Below are 22,167 nucleotides of genomic sequence, written 5' to 3' on the forward strand. Positions count from 1 at the left end.
TACACCCTTCTACTTAGCTTCATATAGGTAATGCGTATTTATTGAAAATTTTCTTCACCGACAATGGTGAAATCGAGACCCCAACTTACAAAACAGGATGGCAATCGGTACTTATAAAAATAAAGCCAAGGTCTGTGTTTCACAGATTTGTGCGAGTTTCCTTCCAATCTCAGTCTGTCCTTCCATCGAAAAGGAGATCACGGAATCTGTGTTATTCCTCATGATGCGACAGTAAAAAAACCGCATTCCACGGACAAAAAAAATAGCTTTGTTTCCAAACAGCGCGAGCCTTTAAAGTGACTTTTCCCAACAATAAATATAGAAAACGCCCTTGGACGAACACAGTTCCGCTTGGCTGCAGCCTTCACCTGTGTAAACGTGGCCTCCCTCTCGGTGCGCGGCGACCGCGTGAGGCCTCCCCGGAGGCGGGGCCGCAAGCCCCTCGTGCAGGGCCCCGGCCACCGCCACACGCACCTGCACGCGGGTGGCCCACTGAGGACGGACCCACGGACGCCGCAGCTGGACACGGGATCAGCCCCTGGGGACAGCGAGCCCGCCCGCCCGTCGCGGCCGTCCTCGAAGGCGCTCTTTGGCTGTCACGGTCGGCGGGTGTGACGTCACACCGAAGGGGTCTTTGGCGGGTGCGCCTGCTGCATGAGCTGGGGGCGCTTCACCCGGGGCTTCCTGCGCTTCGGCCTGCTCTTGGCTTTGTTGATTTGCACCACAAAGAAGGCCAGGACCACCATGGCTCCCAGGAAGGCGAAGACGGGAATGGTCTGGCCCACCTCCTGGTTGTAGCGGCCGGGCATGATCCCTGCAAGAGCACAGGGGGAGTGTGAGCAGCGCCCGAGCCGCACGGCCACGGCCACGGCCACGGGCTCGGTCTCAGGCAGACGCGTCAGAAACGAAACGCTGACTGCGCTAACCGGGCCCGTGGGGCAAACGTCATTTTCGAACCTCAGGAGAAGTGACCTCAGGTTCCCAGATGAGCAGCTTTGGGGGCCGAGGTCTTTGCTCCTTCCCCTCCCCACGCCCACCGTGACTGGCCTTCCTCCCACCACACACGACCCACGGTGAGGGTGCGCGGAGCTGCTCTGTTCCCCTAAGTGCGCCGGCAGACGGACAAGTGTGGGTGCCGGGGAGGAGAGGAGGTGCGGGGGTCGGAGCAGCTGAGAGGGAGGGCGAGCGGGGAGGCCAGGCAGGGAGCAGGACGGCTGGCCGAGTCCCCGACCCCTGGGAAAATCTCCCACACGTGGGACACAAGGTTAGAAAACAAGAGCGGCCACTGGAGGATCCCCGGTTTGTCGGTATGACTCTGTAACCGGGCGATGCCGGGGTTCCAGAACGGACCATCATCAGTGCACCCCTTGACTCCAGGCAAGGCCCTCAGGAGCTCGGCGTCACCACACAAAGTTCCCAGGGTTGGAGCACAGGGGCCATGGTGCCAATTCCCAGAAGCAGTAGGCCCTGGGAAGCTGTGACCTCTGGGGAGAGCACAGGGATCCCCAGAGAAACTCTGCCCACGCCATGCTGGAAGGACCGGGTAAGGGAAAACCAGTCCCTAAGCCATTGCCTGTAGGGGATGTTCCATGTCATGTGGAACGAGGGGACTATGTCAGAGCAACTGAGGGACACAAAGCCACTTTTAATGGAGGATCCCAGCCTAGTAAAGCCCCATCCCAGGTGGGCCAGACCAGACAATCCATGGAGACCTCTGGGCTAAGTAAGGGTTTAGGAACCAGGGTGGCTCAGCCACTGGCTGGGACCAAGACCAGCAGATGGCAGGCGTTCCCTGGGACACACAACACACCCTTGTTTGCAAAACTTTAAAGAGAGTATGCAAATTACCCTACTGCAAAAAGTTTAAGCGTAGCACGTGGCTACCATGAAAGAAATTCATATTGAAAATGCAGGCAGAAAGTTCTGAAGGGATCATGGCGTGTTAGTTCATCTTTCAGGCTTGCTTCTGGCCCACCTGGTGGGGGACGGGGGGGTACCGGAACAAACCAGAACAGGCTCTAGCACAAGGAAGCCCCGAAGAACTGACCTCCAGGAATGTCCCAGGCACTGCTCTCTCCGGGGGACAAGGGTCTCACTTGAGGGCGGTTCGATCGAAAGTTGGGTAATACCACTTTGTCCAGGTCGATGGAGAGCAGCTTCTGATGTTTCCAAAGATTACTTCAGGGAAATGGATTAAAACAAGATAAATATAAGCGGCTGCACTGGCCTACGAAGCTCAGTCAACACCTGAGAAATAACAACCGGTTTAAAGAGAAAGGCGAAGCGACGTCCCATCGACACCCAGGTCCGGCTGCGTGGCGCACCGGGGACAGCTTCCGGGTCCCAAGACAGAAATGTCAGAACCACCTCCGTGTACACGAGCTGTTAGCACTCAGAGCGGGGCTCAGTCCCACTGGGTTCCTAACGGGCCCCCAAGAGCCCGTTTCTGCTTAGCGGCCACGTCCCCGAGCGGCGGGAGAGGAAAGCGCGCGCCGGCCTCTGGAAGGGGCCTGAGGACGGGAGCCGGAGCCGGGGCTCGGGGACCCGGGCGGCCGAAGGCGCGTGCAGGTGTCTGCGGGGGAGCCTGCCCTCTGAGGGACGCCGGGAGCCAGACCCCGCCTCTGCCCTCACCTCACGGCCACCGAGACAGTAACACCGCCCGGCAGCCGAGCGGTCGGGAGAGGCGGGCCGCCGGGCCGGGCGTGAAGGAAGGAAACACGCGTGCTCTGTCCCCGTGCGGGGCTCGCAGTGGCGGCAGCGCTGCTACTCCGGCTCCTGACCCCGAGGCGGGCCGAGCCGGCGGGACCACACCCGGAGAAGAGAGGGGCCGGCGCCAACAGGCCGTCCGAAGGCCGCTCTGGCCAGCTCGGGGGAAGGAATAAAGGGTGTCTGCAGACTACGAACTCCCCGTTCTTCTGCTTCTCCCTCTCCTGGAAAAGGCCGGTCTCTCACTTCGGCCAAGTGGAAGCAAAGACGCCCGGCTCTCTGGGCACCGGGGGTGGGGGGTGAAGGGGCACGGGGCGAGGCGGGTCTGGGCAGGGGCTTCCTCGGCACCACCTACTGGCGGGACGCCAGCGAGCACCACGGTCTGTTTGGCCTCCCAGGATCTGACCGTACGTTTCCGGTCTCACCGGTCCAAAAATGAAACTCACAACGCCGTTATGGGATCGGCGCCACGGAAGCTTTGCGACCTGCGGCCGGATGTGTGCGGGGCCGTGTGCTCCTCCCGACAGTGAGATCCAGCTCCAGAACTTAATTATCCGGTGACGGCACCTCCGCGTTGAACCACCGTGCAGACGGCGGGCTGTGCCGCACCGTCGCCTGAGCAGCTGGTGACGCTCTGACGGAAGGAGGGAGGGGTCACCCTGCCCACGGCTCCTCTCGGCTGCGCCACTCTAAGGACGGACACCGGACGTCCAGCAAAGACACCGAGAGATGGGTCTTCACGTCAGAGACGGACGGAAACGTGCACTCGGCACGGGGCTGACGGACACCAGGCCTCTCAAGGGCTGTCTGGAGCCGCCCGACACGGTCTCACGTCTCTTCGCTTCACCATCGAGACCCAGAGTTAGGTCTCTGGGGACCGAGAATGATTTTCAACGGGACGCGAAGTGTGAGACGAGGCTGCGCCGAGCGGGCGTGTTAAGAACCATCCCCGGCGGGGCTGGCAGCGCCCAGGCGCCGCACGCCTCCCGACAGCCGGCTGGCGTCTCACAGATTACGGACGCGGACGCACATCCAGACCAAGCGAGGCCTTATCTGTTTCTGAGTCCCCAACAGCAGCGTGGGGAAAAAAAACGGGCTGTGGGAACTTGGGCCAACACTGTCCCCGGTGGGAACTGCTGACCGCAGCCGGAACCGGAGTCTGGTCTGGACGCTAGGATCGTGGGAGGTTATGAATAAGTGGGACGGAAAAATGGAATCTCATCAGAGACGATTAAACGATGGGATGTTAACTGGAATGGAAAAACACTCCACAATCAGCTCCGGGAAGAAGCAGCCGACGAAGACAGGAGGACTCTCCGGCCCCGCGCTCCTCTGCCGAGCATGTTCTAGCCGAGCAGTGCGCCCCGTGCTCTGCGAGGACGTGCGGACAGCCTCCTCTTGGTGGCTCGCAGCAGACGGTGGCCCTCTGTCCCCGGCCACCCCAACGCCCGTGCCCGCCGAGATCCAAGCTCGGCGGACAGCCCGAAGAGGGTGCCTGAGCGGCCGGGCGCATGAGGCGTGCTGCCTGCGGGGTTGGGGGCGGGGGCGATCTCTCGAAGGAGACTCGTAGGAGGTCTGCCCCCCAAGCTGCCCCGGGACACGGGCCCCCGCTTCACTGCGCCACGACCCCACGTCCGCACAAGCCCGCATCCTCCCTGCCGGAAACAGGGAGGAGGAGTCGGGGAGAAAACACGGGAACCGGCATGCTGAGCTGGCTGTCGTGCCCGGAGAGGAACGGCAGGGGTAACTCCAGCTGCAGCTTCAGGATGGCAAGGAGGCGGACGAAGAGGCGGACGGAGCTACTGTCACGAAGCACCGGGCAGCTTCGCCAAGTCCGGACACCACGTCCGCAGGTGCGGCGAGGACCCTGTCGCGGCGGGAGTCGATCCCTCGGGGACCACACCGGACGCGGGGGTGAGGGCATAGGCACGCCGCGGGCCAGGCTGCACCCCTACCCTGAGCAGCCTCGGCCCCTCGGGCCGACAGAAGGACCTGCCGGCGCTCCAGAATCCGCGTCACAAAGAGGGAGCGCTCGACTCTTGAACCCTGAGCCGGAGGAGCCGGAGCTTCTGTTCAAGGGACAGCACTGTCAGACCTCAGCTTTGTAGGCGGGAATCAACCAAATCTAACAAAATGCTCATTACCCAAAGCACTTCTTTAGGCAGGATGCCACCAGAGAGCACAGCTGTAAAGGTCGACACGGGGGCTCGCCAACTTAAATATCATCACAACATGACAAGCTGGAAGATCTGATTACTTGATAACGATGTCAGTAAAATTCCATTCTCCCTCGTAAAAAAAAAAAAGTCATGAATCACAAACCCCGCGGAAGGAGCGGAAAAGCACAGCAAGGCACTCACCTGGGGGCGGTCTCGTTCAAAGGCTGTGGCTTGGCCCATGACAGGTGTGGACAGGCCGGTAGAGCCCGAGGCTCCGGGCCTCCCAGACGGGCCTCGAGGACCTTGGAGTACCGGTGCAGGTGGTTCCCTGCGGCAGAGTCAACACAACAGAAAACCACGGTCGTCAGGAGGACACGAAGGGGAAGACCCCCCTGCCGACAGGCCTGCTACGCGCCCGTGAACCTGTCTGCCAGGCTGGGGGAGCCTGCGCTGAGCGGTGCCCCGGGGACGGGTGATCACCGAGAGTGAGCGAGCAGGACGGCCACTCCCTTTACGGTGGCCACAGTGTACGCGGGGCAGGGGCCTGGCGACCTTTACTGACCACAGACACAGGCACGAGGCGGTACCTGAGGAATCTAACCTGTACACAGACTTCTCGAAGACCGTCTTCCTCTTTTGGAGTATTTAACTCTCAGGCAAAAGCAAAAACTGCATTTCCAGATTTCCTATTTTTTAGATCTGCACCGTCCAGTGCTGCAGCCACACGCGGCTACTGAGCAAGCGACACGGGTCGAGTGTCACATGTTTAAGCAGTAACACTCGGGTGAACCGGGCCAACGTATTTCACTGAAATGAATTTCACCTGCTTCTTTTTCCTTTTCCAGCGTGGCCACTAGAAGGCGCAGAACCGGATCTCTGGCTCACGCTACCCTCTTTGCGGTCCTGGCGGGGAGGACCTGAGCGCACTCGGGCCAGCCCTGCCCTACGCAGAGCGGGCGAGGCCGCAGGTCGCCACGGCTCACCCCCCCTCCCCGACCCGTGACTTCTGCGTTTCCAGGTCAGGAATGGAAAGAACGGGCTCTATTTTCACGGGTTCTGAGAGGCCTGGTGAGGACATCCGTGTGACGACCGCCCGGCCCAGTGCCCGGCACCCGTGAGCGCCCAGAACGTGGGCCCTTCTTCCCAGAGACCCCCGGGAGCCAGGGCTCTGTGAGGGGGAACGAGGACTGTGGGGCTGGGCAGTGTGAGGGCCTTGGGGTGAGCGTGTGCTCTGCTCCCGGGGGAACGGCGGAGAGGAGCCGTGGCACCGTTACCGGGCCCCGTTCCCGGCGCCCACGGGCTCACTCACCTTCCATCCTCTCTGGGGTGACCGAGCCGGCTCCGCTGGGAGGCCGCTGCCGGTTCCCGGAATGGCTGAGGCTGGGAGGGGTCACCCCGTACGACGTGTACTGGAGGAGCGCATCCAGGAGCCAGAAGCAGTCTGTGGGTGCAACGGGCGCGCTGTTTAGGGATCAGAGTTTTCTAAGGAAGTCCTACAGGAAAATAAAAGCCCCCCCCCCGAGTGAGGGGAGACGGGGGATCGCCTATTCTTGAGAAGCGCACAATCTCCCCGGTCACAGCAAGACAGACAGGACCCGACTGGGGGCTTCACTCCCGGCCCAGGGCTCAGGTGGGTCACTGCCACCGGGCTCGGGGCTGGACAGGCGGCCCAAGCGCCACCCGGCTTTGGGCGATGAGGACAGAACGGAGCCCACTCGGGGACGGCCAGACCCTGTGACAGAACGGCTCAGAGACAGGAGTCCAAGCGAGAAAAGAAATGGGGCACCAGAGCTCCTGCCAATCCCAGTGGCTGTCCTGTCTGCACTGTGAGGGCACAGCAGAGACCAGAGCGTGCACTCCACTGGGAGGTGGGTTCGAGGCCACCGCAGGTGACAGGTCAGGTACAGAGTCTAGTAATCTGGGCCGGTGGGCCCCACGCGCGACACACGCCAACGGGACAGTCAGCCGCTTTGTGGGACGCGCAGGGAGTCTCGGCGCCGGCCGCCACCCACACGGAGGGTCCTCTCCTCGGGAGACAGGGGTGCCGCCGTGTCTTCACACCCGGCCGCTGCCGCCACGCGGGACCGGATGGGCCCCCGCTACACGACACCAGCGGGCACTTGGCTCACTCAAGGGCGCTCTGGCCACGTGCTCAGAGCACTGCCACCGTGAGTGTTAGAACCACGACAGCCCTCTCCGGCACTTAAAATTTTAATAAAGACTCTTACCAGGAGATCTCCGGTCTTAAAAGAAAACCTCTATGGAAATAAAACATCAATCTCCTTTCAGCTGTGACTTTAACCTTTTTAAAAAGACCAGCCACGTTCTAAGGATTTACACAAAACGCTGGGAATTTATTGAACCTCAAGTTCACCCAGAGAGAGGAACACACGGCTCCCAGCTCACGCCCCAGGCCTTCATTCTCTGCTCCGCTCAGGCCGTCCCCTACCTGCCCTATCCGCAAACGTGAGGTTCCCACCCCCTCCCCAGCCCCGTTCTCCAGGACCTGGTTTGGTTGCCGCCTCACCAGGCCAAAGACGCCCCACTTTTCACGCCCCATTTCCTCCTTTACAAAATGAGACATAAACTGCGTTCAGACTCAAACCCCCGAATTCGGAGGCGGCACAGAGAGACGCTGACAAAGAACAGGGCTGCTAAGAACCAGTCCCCCTGTGCGAGCCCCCCACCCCCGACGGGGATACCAAACACCCCCGCTGATGAAGGCTCGCGACAGCCAAATCCCCAAGTGTGGGAGGGGAGCCAGGCGCCGGCCCTCCGGGAAGGGCCCCCCGTGTGGCAGTGCCTGTGACATGCAGACGCCAGAGGGGGACGCTGGGGCGGGTCAGGCACAGAGCCACTCCACTGAATGCGAGGCCCTGGCCCCCGCCCGCCTGGTGACGACGGCTCGAGGGGAAGGCGGCGCATGCGGTCTGTTGGGGCTTCCTCAGGGAGGGGTACCCAGGACCTGCCCACCTGGCTCTCACGGGCAGGCCTCTATTCGCCAGCACCTTACCGGTGCCTCTTCAGGGACAAGGGGGGTATGTCACGGTCACGAATCCCAGCCTGCTTCTCGGCCACACATCAGTCCTCACCCTTCTGTCGGTGACTGTCATCCAAGCAGTTGGAGTCTCCGTACAGCACAATCCGGCCTCCACCCTCCGCTGGAATCTGATAAAGTCCCAAAATGGGGACGTTTTCGACCACGGCTGTTTCCTGCTTTAAGACCTCCAATCCTGAAATAACGGCACCACAAAAAAACATTGAGGAATCATTTTCCAGTTGCCACTTGACATTTAGCCCGTGCAGCACCGGCAATCACAGCAAACTCCTCCATCCAGTCACGACGGTGCGAGCTTTTACAAAGGACAACGTCCTAAGTGCCACGAATTTGGGTTTTAGCAAAACTCACCTCCACGCGGTCCCGACGTGTTCCCTGGAAACGGCAACATAGGGTACCTACAATCCTAAGAGCGGCTTTCTGTGCCTTCCGACCATGCTCCAGGCCTCTGTCCTGGGACTACACTCACAGGGGCGGCCAGCCACTCAGCACAGACACACCTCTGGGGATTTGCTTCCGTGTCCCCGGCTTTGTGTTTCACTACTCAAAGTCAGGACAAACGTCACTACGTTTTAGATCCTCCGCCCGTATGCTTTAAACGCAGATTTACGACACCTGTCATATCTGTGTCACAATTACAGATGTTCCAACAGCAGAGCTCTCTGACCTCTGCCCAACCCGATGACACAGGTTACGGTGTCTAACGAATCAAGAAGTCACAGGCGCATAAGTGCCGCGGACGGCAGATGCCGGTGACCCACGTGATCTGAGAGTCGAAACCTGCAGCAAACGCCCTCCTCTGCACTGGAGACGCCGTACATCTTCATCTCGCCACCTGCCGCGTTGCTGACGTCTGAAACGTCTGCGGCTATAAAGACACGGCATTTCCTGCTCTCTGTGGATAATCCCGGCAGGAACAGAGCGGAAGAGAAAACCAGATTCTCTTTGTTGGAGGTAAAGACAGAGCGGCAAAACCGACGAAACAGGCCGCGTGGTCACAGGTTCGTTTCCGACAAGGGTCCCTTTCGACCCGGCATAACCCAGATTGTCAAATTCCTATTTTGTACCCAAAGGATTATTCAACTAAAAGGTCATCTGGATATAAAAAACCCCTCAGAAAAGACTTCAAGGTAATTCGTTTTTATTTTCACTAACAGAACACAATAAAGTAGGCACCCTCACGTCCACTGTGATTCCTCTCCCCTCAAAACCAGGCAGCAACAGGCTGATGACGAGGCCGCTGCTGACACCCGCACCAGAAACACCACCAGCGGGCCGAGACAGACTTCAGAAGGGGCCACTAACCCATGGTAAACCCGGCCAGTGACGGGAAGACGGAATCATTTGTGTACCTGCAGTTAAAATGCAACCTTTTAAACACAGATCTGCTCACAGACTGACCTCGCCTCGATGAAAAGGAAAAAAATCCCTCCAGGCAATACAAAAGTAGATTCTATCTTGGAAATGCAAATAGATAAGCAGGAAATTCTGCTTTGTCATTTTCAACGAATGCAACTCCCTAACTTCTAATTACAGCAAACATTAAACTTCATTAGAACCAGAACTGCGAGGGAATATCTTTCTTTCCTTCTAATTCTTTGGGTTTTTTTTTAAGATTTTATTTTGAAGTAACCTCTACACCCAAGGAGGAGCTTAAACTCACAATCCCGAGAGATCAAGAGTCCCACTCTCTACTGACCGAGCCAGCCACGCGCCCCTATTTTCTTCCAATTCTTAGGGGAATTTTAAGAGATGACTGTGTAATTAATATTCTGTACACAGTTAAGAGCTTTAAAATGCAGTCGACGTTTTTCTAAAATTTTAGTGATCTTGGCAGTCACAGAAGAATAATTCACAAGCAGTAACAAAAATTTCAAGCAACTCTGAAGGTAGTTTAAATAAACAAGAAAGTCTGCAAATATTCAACACCTGCCCTCCTGCGGGAAACCCCATTTAGTCTGCAGTGATCAGTATCCACATAGATTCAAACTTCTCTATCTCTGCAGCCCCCAGAGCCACCACCCAGGAGTCTTGCCGAAAGTAGGTACCCTGCAAATTATATCACAATAAGTTATTTTTTTTTAACTTTTTCTAACGTTTACTTATTATTGAGAGACAGAGCAAGACAGAGCCTGAGCACAGGAGGGGCAGACAGAAGAGGAGACACAGAATTTGAAGCAGGATCCAGGCTCTGAGCCGTCAGCACAGAGCCTGACGTGGGGCTCGAACCCACGAACTGCGAGATCATGACCTGAGCCGAAGTCGGACGCCCAACCGACTGAGCCACCCAGGCGCCCCAACACAGTAAGTTTTTTTAAAAAACAAAACTGCTAATAGATACAGAGTGATAAAAATGTTCTGGAAACAAACAACGGTGATGGCTGCACAACTCTGTGAATACACCGATGATCACAGAATCGTACACCTTAAAAGAGTAAATGTGAAAAAAATTTTTAAAAATTAAAAAAGCAAATGTGAATTATAGGCAATAAAACCACTACTTAAAAAAAAAGGAAAGCAACCAAAGCAGCATTCCTTACCTTGGTCTTTGAAAGTCTGTGTGATCACTATGCCATCTTCTGGAAACTTAGCGATGCTGCATCCTGACGCGTAATACACTAGAAAGTTCAGAGTTACAGTGACACAGAGATGCTTAACACTTTATCAAGAGCTACTCACTGACCTAAGATGCACTCTTCAGATACGATAATTTTCAGATATGATAATTTTTCTAACATTTTTAAGACAAAGGCTGCTAACACCTGGTCACGCTGAAGTAACAAGTAATTACGTCAGAATTCAAGTTAAAAAATGCTATTAACGTACAGTTTCTGAACAGACTTGAGAAGTCTGAGCTTTCAGTCAGGACGAGCACAGCCAGTTACAATAATGCTCAGGATGTTGTTCTAGAAGCCAGTTACCAAAAGCTAACCTGTGGGGAAATGTAAGTGGGACGTGCAAAGTGATTTCATAAATGGGATCTGATTCGCGGGGGGCCCAGGAGGTACTTCCTCTGGGAACACACAGCATGTAAAGCAGCAGACAGGTGGCGCTAAGGTTGCCAATGCTGCAGAAAATATTCTTTTTAAGAGTCTGGATGAACAACAGCGGTGTCACCGCCCAGCTTTACTACAGAATACAGAAGTCGCTCCTAGAGACAGCAGCTCTCCCCACGGTCCTGCTTCCTTAGCAATCACACCCTTCCCTCCCTCTGAAACCCTGACGTCAAACACACACAGCCTCCACTCGGGCATCTCAAGAGAGAATGCGCCCCTATTAAAACACAAACGCAAAACCTTACTGTCATGGTTTGCTAAGGTAAAATCCCCTTCATACAGGCCATCGCTGAACCCCATGTTCCAGACAGACAGGAGTTCGTTCAGAGCAGGGACGTTAGCCCCTCCGGTGTCCGGCATCCACCACTGCCTGCGGAAGAAACGAGGGGTGCGGGTCATGAGGGGTTAAGCCCCCCATGGCGCTCCGTGTTCTCAGGACGAAGCGAATGCCCCTGCAGAGTCCTGCCCGTGCACTCTAAGGTTTCAGCTGTAAGCTCCTGTCTGCTCTGAGTGCTAACACGGCGTACGTGCTCCAGCCAGCGTGCGGAATACACCCCAGATAAATCTACCACACGCCACGCGCGGCAGGTCCCTACGCACGCCGCCACAGGGCCTGGAGCCTGAGAGGGTCCGCGAAAGCAAAGAGAGGAGGAAGGAGCCTTTGAAGTGCGAGTAAGTCGCAGACTCTGAGGAAGAAAATTCGAGAGGCGATGGAGACACATGCATAAAACCCTGGGAATCCTTGACCAAGAACTAATTTACTGGAAGGTTCCTTGCAATAACGGTTCCTTCGACCCATTTACACGTGTATAGATTCCACAGCAGAGACGGGAGCATGAAAAAGAGCAAGCAGAAAAGCCAAAGTCAAGCATCGAAGGTCAACGAGGGAAGGCGAGGAACCTTTCGCTCCGTCGCCGGCATCCAGGAGCGGCGGACCTACTCCGCCAGCGACTCTCTGGGGAACGTCTCACTGGGGGAGGGGAGCCCGCGCCGCTCCGAGCGTCTGAGCCTGCGTCCGACGGCCGGGAGGACCGCCAGCGAGCCAGTCATCTGCTGTACCGGCCGCAAAGAATTTCACTCCCGAAAAGCCAGATACCAACTGCTCTTAGTACCTTGTGTTTTCATCGTAAAACTTGACTTTTCTCATGACGGACGTGTTGTACCAATCGCTGAAGACGATGAGCGAAAGGCCGTTGTCCACGTCCCTCCTCAGTTTGGCCACCTCCTCGGGGAAGTACTCCTCTTCGCTGTCCACCATGAGCAAGGTTCCTGAGGGACAAGGTGCCGGTGGTGAGTCACGCCTCGGAACCGCGGGCGTCACTGCTTCAGAAACACAGCATTTCGGTGGCGCCCACGTGTCAAGCTGTCAGGTGCTAATGTTCGGTCTGCGGCCCCGCGGGCACTCCAGAAGGGGGTGGGGTGAGCAAGAAGGGACCGGGGTCCAAAGGCACAGACACCCACGAACTACCCTGGCCTCCGTGTCACGTGTGACCCCTGACGTACCCACATTTCACCCACTCGAGAAGCAAAACGCGGCGCCAGTTTAATGAAAACAGATAAACAAAAGACGTGCAAACGTCCTCGTCCCCAGTTTGGCAGGTCCCATTTTACCTGAAGGTCACCACCACTGCCACCAGACGGGAACAGGGCCACTCTGCCCCAGAGCCCCGCCGCAGCCCCCCGAGGACCCGGAGGCCCCGCGCCCGCTCCCTCGCCGCCTCTTCTACCCCACGGTTCGTCTCGCCGACCTCCCCACGCGCGGCCGGCACCTCGCGGTCGCTCACCGTACTGACTGGCGTCGAAGCACGTGAAGGGGGAGCCGAGGACTTCGACGAAGTAGCCCATGCTCCTCAGGTGCTGGTACATGTCCCTGAAGTTGGTGTGGATGTGGTCACCGTTCCTGAAAAACAGGAAGTCGCGCGCGAGGGTGACCCCTCTCCCCTCGCGGCCCCTTCGGAAACCCGGGCGCCTCTGAAGGAGCGCGGCTCACGGCCGGCAGAGGCCTGGGGGGCTCCGGCCCCTGCACAGAAGTCGGCCTCTCCAGACCAGCGTCCTCTGGGCTCGCACGGAAGACGGCTGATAACAGGAAGTCGTGCGTGTGGCACACGCTCGAAGGAGACGCCACGAGGAGGAGGAACGGCCCAAGAGCTGGTGCGTAAAGCACGCCGAAGCGTCACGTTGGCGGTGGCATCCGTGGCAAGAGCTGCCTGCCGCCCAGATGCAGCACGGGAACGCAGAGGCTCCGGACAAGCCGCCCCGGCTGGGGAGTGTGCGAACCGTGCCTCGCAGACGCGGTCACCTCCCCGTCCCTTCCCCCCGAACGCGCTCACTTTCCCACCGTGCCCTCTACCTAAGCCGCTACCCGCCCGCCCCACGGAGGCGCCAGGGGCCCAGGGCTCGTTCTCTCTGCCCGGCCCCCGGCCCCGGCCCCTCGGAGCCAGCTCCTGCGCAGGGCTGAGCCCGTGTGCCTCCCCAGGACGCCTTCCCTCGACCTACGAACTTCTCACCACTTCTGTCCCCCTGCCTCTAGTAAGAAACGTCTTCAGAGGGCACACCGCACCTGTAAGCGGCCGGCTCCAAGCTTTCGGGGCTCCTTCCTCCCCCCACAGACCCCGGTACTCCCACGAGGGCCGCAGTGAGCTTGGCATACAGGCCCGGAGGCAGCCAAGCCGGATGCCCCGGGGGGCAGGCCAGGAGGGCAGGCTGGGGGGCTGCACGGGGCAGGGTCTGGAGGGCAGAGGACAGACCAGGGGGTCTGGCACGTGAGGAAGTCTGGATAGGCAGCCACGCAGAGTTTTAGGCCGACTGTGCCCCAATTTCTGCTTGTCAGGATTACCAGGGCTGCTGCGTGGAGAATGGACTCAGGGCACCGTGAGACTGGCCAGGAGGCTGGGACGCCGTGCGGGCAATGACGATGGCCTGCGCGGGGGTGACGGGTGGGGAGCAGGGTGGGTGGCAGCGGCCCCTAGGGCAGGATCCGGGAGGCACTGTGGACGCAGGGCTGACAGGATCTGCTGACAGATCCAGCAGAAGCAGGGGAAGACGGCAATGGAGGGCGAGCTCGGGGTTCCAGTGCCCAGGACAGGAGTCCGGAAGGAGGAGCACGGAGCGCCCTGAGCGCGTCTGGGGGGCGCGGAGGTCGGGCCCCCCGAGGGGGCGGCGACCCTCGGTCCTGCCGTGGCGGCCGCTTACCAGTCCAGAGGGTCATTCTTCATCCGAAGGTTGTCCCTGGGGAAATAGCCGGGCGGGTAGCGGAGGTTGTGGTACTGGTCCCAGAGAACCCTCTTGCTCCGGGCGGGAGCAGGAATGATCTTCACCTTGATCGGGAGCTTCACGGTTGACGTCTGCTCTGCACCACTTTTTGACTGAACGAAATTTACAAAAATCTGAATGGCCCCTTGGGCTCAGAAAAAACCTTCGGGCTCTGGGGCTTAAAAAACCACGGTCTACCAATTTCACGCAAATACCTCGAACACGAGAATTCCTACTGACGACGGTAGAAAGAACCGTAAAACTCGTCCCGTTAAAATTCTTCGTCTAAGAGTTTATGACGTAAAATTTAAGCACCCTGTTCCTAAAAACTCCTAGACTACACGGCCCCTCCTGGAGAAGGCACATTTCTGCAACCACTGTGGACCCGAAACGTGGCCCAGAACGGTGGAATCTCCCGTCGCCCGGCAACAGAACGGGAGGCAGCGTCGCCCGCTGCCAAGTAGGTTTTATCGGCGGCTCTACAGGCCCGGGGAGCACGGGTCACGGCCTGGGAGCCCAACACGTCCGCCAACCGGGCTTCCCCACCCCGAGACCCCGGCAGGAGACGGTGCAGGGGTCGGGAGAACGAGCCCCTCCCTGGCCCACACTTACTTCCACCTCCGCCGGGGAAGCGACGGTGACCATGACGTGCCCCTGCGCGATGCCTTCCCACGAGGCCGCTTTCTTGGTGACAGAAATGGAAACGGCCAGGTAGCCTGACCAAGGCCATAACACCGAGGAGTATGAGAAAGCCACTTCGATGTTGTCCCCGTTCTGCGGTAAGTAGGGCTGCCAGTCAGGCTGGAGGACAAAGGCAAAGGCTGACGTGAAACGCTCACCTCCTGAGTCACCTGCGTTAATATTTCATTACGTACTGCAAAGTCGAGTTTATCCTCAGACCCTAGGCAAGCTATAACCAAAGCAGACTACAGGACGTCTGGCACGTCATCCACTAGAAAAGTCTAGAAACCACTATCTGGGGCAGCCTCCAATTTTATTTTTTGTACTTTTGTATTCTTCAAAACGTTTATTTATTTTGAGAGAGAGGGCAGCCTCCAGTTTTAAAGAGAATTCTTTCCCCAACCTTAAAAACGGAGGACACACGCTTTGGCAGAGAACTTCCATCTGATAAAGAACGTCAATAAATGAAAACCGTGCAATTTGAGAACAGACTCCGATTCGGTATATGCTTCAAGAATCACATTAAACGTTAACTTAAAGGAATAAAATAATACAACGGCACGGACTAACTGTCCAGACTCAGACTGCAAAGCTACTGGCTGGGCAGGGAGAGGTCTCTGCGGGACGCCCAGAGGAAGAGGGGGCTCGGCCCCTTCAGTCCCCGCCGACCTTGAGGAAGGAGGCACGAGAGGAGACGTCTGGAAGAAACACAGATTTCCTCTTAGGAAACGAACCCGTATTTCAAACCAACCTAAATTACTCCTTTCCCTCGCAAGCCAGAGAGCAATATTGTCCCCAAGTGAGTCAGCATATTTACAACAAACAAACAAACAAATGTGAAAAAGAGAAATATTTGCAGGATACAGCATCACAAACAAGGAAGAAAGAAAGGGATCTGTGATAAACACTCTTGGAACCACTGGCGACCAACAGAAAAGTTAATTTTTAGCCATCTCTTAGGCCATATATCAAATTAACTCAATGGTGATGAGAGGACTAAGTATTTTACAAGCATAAAAGGAACGTTAGAAGATAAAATCGAGATTTTATCGAATCTTGGAAAATGAAGTGTCTAATTTTTGAAACAATAAAAATCACAAAAGATGAAAACTCAACCATATCAAAGTGTGGAACTTGTACAAAACCAAAAATAAGTAAGTAAATAATACTACAATTTGTACTAAAAAAAAGACGGCGGTGGGGGGGGGCGCCTGGGTGGCTCAGTCGGTTAAGCGTCCAACTCCAGCTCAGGTCATGATCTCACGGTCCATGAGTTCGAGCCCTGCGTCGGGCTCTGTGCGGTCAGTTCAGAGGCTGAAGCCTGTTTCGGATTCTGTGTCTCCCTCTCTCTCTGCCCCTCCCCCCCACGCTCTGTCTCTATCAAAAAATGAATAAACGTTAAAAAAAAAACTTTAAGAAATCTAAGAAAAAAAGAAAAAGACAGTAATCTGGGAGAAACTGGTGCATAAAACACATCCATGGCTAATTTCTCTAGGACAGAAAGACATTGTTCACACTGCCTGAGAAAACCTAAATTCCAGCAGAAAAAACCGGCCGCAGGAATGAGGAGTCAACTCACACAAGAGGTGATACAGGTAGCGGGCAAACCTGGAGAGAGTGAACTCCCAGATAACTGAAATGCACGTTCAGCAAGATACCCATTTGATCCTCTCTAGTTTTGTTTTTTTTTAATGCTTTTTATTACATTTACTTTTTAGACAGTGCAAGCGAGAGAACAGGGGAGGAGCAGAGAAACAGGGAGACATAGAATCCGAAGCAGGCTCCAAGCACAGAGCCCGACACGGGGCTCGAACCCACGAACAGTGAGATCTGAGGTGACCTGAGCTGAAGTCGGACACTTAACCGACTGAGCCACCCAGGCGCCCCCTCATCCTTAGTTTTTAAGTTAAAAAAATGAACGATCTAGAAACAAACCAAAAACGTCCAATGGATGACTAAGCAAACGTGGTCCATCCACGCGGGGGAGCATCATCCAGCTTTACAAAGGACGGAAGCACTGCTATGCGCCACCAGGGGACAAACCGTAAAGACACCACGGGCTGCGTGAAAGGCCAGACGCCCGGGCCCCCGTGTATATGGACTGTCCTCCACCGCTAAATGCGGAGAGACAGGAAGCGTGTTGGGAGGTGGCTGGGGCTGGGAGGAGGGAGAGTGGGGAATGACTGCTAACAAGGGTTTCCTTTTGGGGTGATGAGAATGTTCTGGAATTATAGAACAGCGATGGCTGCAATTACTACTTGCAAATATACTGGAAACTAACTGAATCACTGGACTTAAAAGAGTGCATCTTGTCGTATGTGAATTCTATCTCGATTTTTAAAAACCTCATGGAATTAAAAAGAAAAAAAGGGCTGCACCACCCCGTGCGGGCAGTGGAGCCGGCGCCCTCTGGAGGCCGCTGGCAGCACTGCCCGCAGCAGTCTTAGCAGACGTAACTCTGGAAAGAATTCGCAGCATGTACCAACCGAGGGCTACGATCACATCCAAACCCTCTGACTCGAATTCCAATCCAGGTAGTTTACGTTAAGAAAACAATTCAGAAGAAAAGGAAACCACAGAAGCAGAGATATTCGGTGGAATGTTTATAGCTGGAACCCCTTAACTGTCTGAGCAGGGGGAACCCGTAAGCAAATTACGGACGGATGCAGGCCACTTACAGCACAGCCATGGGGCTAACGCGACACTAACCGGCCACAGTTGCTGCCTCCGCGCTTGCGGACAAATTTAACATCAAGAACTCATACTGTGGGGGTGCTTGGGGGGTTCAGTCAGTTAAGCGTCAACTTTTGATTTCAGCTCAAGTCAGGATCTCACGGTTCGAGGGTTCGAGCCCCATGTTTGGCTCTGTGCTGACAGTGCAGAGCCTGCTTGGGATTCTCTCTCTGTCCCCCCGCCCCCCCCCCCCCCCCCCCCCCCCCCGCTGGCACTCTCTTTCTCTCTCTCAAAATAAATAAATAAACAAACAAAAAAGAATTCATATTGAGTGGGGCACTTCAGTGGCTCAGTCAGTTGAGTGTCTGACTCTTGGTTTCGGCTGTGATCGTGACCTGAGGTTCCTCTGGTCACGGGATCGAGCCCCGCATCAGGCTTTGCGCTAAGTGTGGAGTCTGCTTGGGATTCTCTCTCCCTCTGCCGCTCTCCCCAACTCTCTCTCTCTCTCAAATAAATAAATAATAAAGAATTCATACTGTGAAGAAGGATGATAAGGAAATGGTTGGTAGGTTTCTGAGACTTGACGACTTGGTTTCTTAAGTTTTTTTTTTTAAGTTTATTTGTTCATTTTGAGAGAAACAGAGAGTGAGCAGGGGAAGGGCAGAGAGAGAGAGAGACAGAGAGACAGAGAGAGAGAGAGAGAGAGAGACAGAGAGAGACAGAGAGAGAGAGACAGAGAGAGAGAGAGACAGAGAATCCTAAGCAGGCTCTGCACTGTCAGCATGTAACCCCATGTGGGGCTTGAACTCCTGAGTCCATGAGATCATGACCAGAGCCGAAATCAAGAGTCAGGCGCTTTACCGACTAAGCCACCCAGTCACCGCTCATAATTTTTTTTTTTATTGTTTATTTATTTTTGAGAAAGAGAGAGAGAGAGAGAGAGAGAGACAGAGCATGAGCGGGGCAGGGGGAGAGAGAGAGGAGGACAGAGAATCTGAAGCAGGCTCCAGGCTCCGAGCTGTCAGCACAGAGCCTGATGTGGGGCTCGAACTCACGAACAGCGAGATCCTGACCCGAGCCTAGGTCAGACGCTTAACCAAATGAGCCACCCAGGTGCCCCTGACGACTCTGTACCAAATCACATGGCAAGAAAGGCTTACTAAATTAGATCAGAATTTGCTCAATGGAAATACTGGAAAAATGCTGACGACAAGGACCCGAGTACGAATGGATTTCCCTGACTTGTGCTCGACTGTTTTGTCTTATAACGACAACTAAACCAATTTCGTTCAACCTTTAACGTTCAGATTATATAAAGCTGCATTGTAAATGCCCATTTCTGAAGCTAATCATGATTATCTTGAAAAAGAACAGATTGCTCCCTGAAGGCTAAAATAAAAGCGTTTTCGGTTAAAGAGGTAGTAAGTAAACTATGACTGAATAATTCTATGTAATACTACACAGCTGTTAGCCAGGTACCTTGGGGCTGTGCATAAGTTACATTTAACAATGTTTACAATATAATGAGAGCTGAAAAAAAGGGGGGGGGGGCTTAAGTTCTATCTGCTGCACAGAGAACAAAAACACGTCCTTCAGGTAAGGGCTGGAAAAGAATGTTTTACAAACAGTGGCTATGCTCGTGTGCTGGGGCTGGGAGTGATTTTTGTGTTCTCCTTTCCTGTCCTTTACTGTTATAATGTTTATCCAACAAGTATGACACATCATAGGAACAAAATTCAAGAAAGGAACACACCTTTTCAACTCGGGGGCCCACTCACGCTCACTCAAGAATACGGTAATTACGGGGGGCCGCTAATTACGGGTGAGAAATTATAATGAAGAATCAAGTGCAGTTAGTCTATTCAGGAGCCAAATTCAAGAGGCCAAAGTCACAAGGTAGCAGACTGCTTCCATTACCTTATCCCGAGCTTATCTGTAAAGGACTCAGCAGAAAACAAACCACTGCGCCCAACACCCTGGCAGCCTGGAGGGGCGCAGAGAAACTGTCCTCTAACGTCAGGAGAAAGGGACAAGGCACAAAGGCTGGGCCATGTCAAAGTTCACCACAAGCGAGAGAGCAGCGTCACCTTGTCTACAATTCTTCCCGTGACGCCCATGCCGTTGAGGATGGTGACGTTGACGATCGTCGGCATCCCTCCATAGTAGATGGGCTGGGAGCAGTACGGCCACATGTAGGGACACTCAGTCAGATCTATGTAGCTGGGGCTCAGACTGAAACAAAGAACACAGCGTCAGAGCAGGGCGCGTCACCAAAGGGCCGAGGAAGCGCTACAGCCGCGGGGGCGCGTCGGCACGGGCACCCGAGGGCTTCGTGCAGCAGGGCCGGGCCGGCCCCAGGGAACTGGCTCTGCAACGCTCCCTGGGCCAAGAGGCCACCGGGCTGGGCTGCCCACACTGCTCGTGCGCAGCCGGATGAGCGGGGAACACCTCTTTCCTTCCACCCTTCTAGAACTCTAGAGGCCGTGGCCGGCCAGACAATGAGTACGTGACCAGCCGGTGAACACCTTGGACCCGGGGTCTCAAGTGACGGCCTCGCAAATCACTGGGGCAAAGACGGACTTTTTAACAAACAGAGCTCACAAACGGGTGGCCACGTGGCAAAAGATAGTTAGATCCGTATTTCACACCACGCACAAGAATAAACTGCACACGCACACGAGAGTCTCCAGCACACAAAGGAAAGCAAACACACAGGAGGAGAAGGCGTGGGTGGCATCCTCGTACGTTAGTGCACGGAGAAGCCTTCTGTGGCTCCAATAACAAGAGCCCGACCGACGTGGCGACTGGAAAAACACACCGAACAGCAACAAACACTGCACACAAGTAGAAAGGCAACGACACACGGAGAGGAAGACCGCAGTCTAGCACTGACGAAGAGGTGGTAACTCTAGTTGTAAAGAACTCTTAGAAACGGAGGGAAAAAAGCCCCAGAGAAAAACGGGAAAAAGAAATGAGCAGACAAATGACAAGAAAGGTGTGAATGTGGCCCCTGACCGTGAACGCAGCGTCCCCCTCACTCAGAACGGGAGGTACACACGTGAAAGCGGCCGTGAGCCCCTCTGCGCCCCCCGACTGGCCGGAAGGAGAGCGCGACAGGACATCCTGTGGCTGGGCTCTGGGTCACGTATGTGCGCTCCCGTGGGGCTGGGGCACAACCCTCCTACGGGGAGCAGGACAGGACCTCACAAAGCCACCCACGCTTTCAACTGGGACCCAGCGATCCCACCTCCAGGAACTTTCCTTAAGACACACCTCCAACGAAACTAATCACACCGGCACAATGCCGTTCATCGCAACAGCTTATGATTACAAAATAGCCGAAGTAACGTAAATACCCACATAAGCACACGTACCATCTGGGCTCCGCAGCTGTAAAAAGAGGAAAGATGGGCTGACACGGACTGATTTCCAAGTACTGTGAAGTGAGAACAGCAAAGTGCAAAAAAAAACACAAAAAACAAAAAAACAAAAAAAAGCACTTGCAGCGACGCTCTTATTAACGTAAGAAAAGGGATGTAGGAACATAAATGTGTATCTGCTCGTTTGTGCAAAACGAAATACAAGAGGAACAAACCCCAAACTAACGAGACTGTCACCCACAGTCAGGGTGGAGAGACTGGGGGGTGGGAGCAGGGACAGAAGGGGTAGGTGGGGCCCTTCGTGCACACCTCTGACGGCAGAGCCAGGGTGAGGTCTCGCGTCCTGACACACAACTCGCTGAAATCAACCACGAGGGGCGGGGGGGGGGGGGTTCCCCACAAAGAAACACAAACTAATGAACTCAACTGTATTAAAACTGAACAGCAAAGCGCCACTGACGGGCGGAAGGAAGGATCCCAAGGAACCCTGGGGCCCAGCAGGACCATAAGCTGGGAAGCCACAGGGGAGGACTAGACACGAGTCCTGCGCTCGAGTCAGGACATCTGTCTTTCGCACAGGGAGGGGGCAGCAATTCTCAAACTAGCCGGGATGGATTCCGAGGACTGGGCAAATAGGTAAACTTCCTGTGGGTGACGTGGCGGAGAAAGCCATTCCACGTAAGGGGAGGGAAGCCTGGGACGAGAACCGTGGACAGACGCAGACGGCGTGCGGACGGCCGTGCGCCGAAAGGGCCTAGGAGCCACCACGGCCACGGGGGCCGGGAACGCACCGCTGCCGGGCCCTGCTTCCGAGCGCGCCCTCCCATCGAAGGGCCAGGGCCGCGTGGAGCGAGAACGAACACCAAGCCTTGGGGCTGGAAGCGTGTGACCATCCCGTGCTGCCAAAAAGTGACAAAGCGCTCAAACGAGGGAGACACGCTGCAAAGGCACAGCAGCCGGCTACAAGGAGCCTCCGGGAGCCAAATCCGGGACATCTGAGCAGCAAGATCAACAATGACTAACACACCATAATCCAGAGAGTAAACTAAATATCCAAGGGCCCACACGGATATAAATAACTGAGTTAAGTAAGTAAAGGAGAGAAAAGGGACAGCTTTTCTTCAGAGGAGAATTCCGACGGACAAACATGGAAGGAATGAGAAAAACAGAAAATCACCACGAGGCGGTCTCTACAGCAAGAC

General features: G+C 55.5%; 1 protein-coding gene across 1 annotated transcript in view; it reads right to left on the bottom strand.

Moving 5' to 3' along the window:
- Positions 1–13: 13 nt before the first annotated feature.
- MBTPS1 (membrane bound transcription factor peptidase, site 1) overlaps positions 14–22,167 on the bottom strand; it is a 51,891-nt gene continuing 29,737 nt past the window's right edge. The window contains exons 12-23 of the mRNA XM_019413046.2: positions 19,673–19,817; positions 14,844–15,032; positions 14,172–14,344; positions 12,764–12,879; positions 12,092–12,248; positions 11,225–11,349; positions 10,464–10,541; positions 7,958–8,098; positions 6,175–6,306; positions 5,067–5,193; positions 2,048–2,178; positions 14–814 (exon numbers count right to left, since the gene is read on the bottom strand). Of these exons, the coding sequence (XP_019268591.1) occupies positions 618–814; positions 2,048–2,178; positions 5,067–5,193; positions 6,175–6,306; positions 7,958–8,098; positions 10,464–10,541; positions 11,225–11,349; positions 12,092–12,248; positions 12,764–12,879; positions 14,172–14,344; positions 14,844–15,032; positions 19,673–19,817 (1,711 nt within the window). The 3' untranslated portion in view covers positions 14–617. The remainder of the gene's footprint in view (positions 815–2,047; positions 2,179–5,066; positions 5,194–6,174; positions 6,307–7,957; positions 8,099–10,463; positions 10,542–11,224; positions 11,350–12,091; positions 12,249–12,763; positions 12,880–14,171; positions 14,345–14,843; positions 15,033–19,672; positions 19,818–22,167) is intronic.

Source organism: Panthera pardus, unplaced genomic scaffold, assembly GCF_024362965.1.
Source record: "Panthera pardus isolate Hobbes unplaced genomic scaffold, ASM2436296v1 HiC_scaffold_19, whole genome shotgun sequence".
NCBI lineage: Eukaryota > Metazoa > Chordata > Mammalia > Carnivora > Felidae > Panthera > Panthera pardus.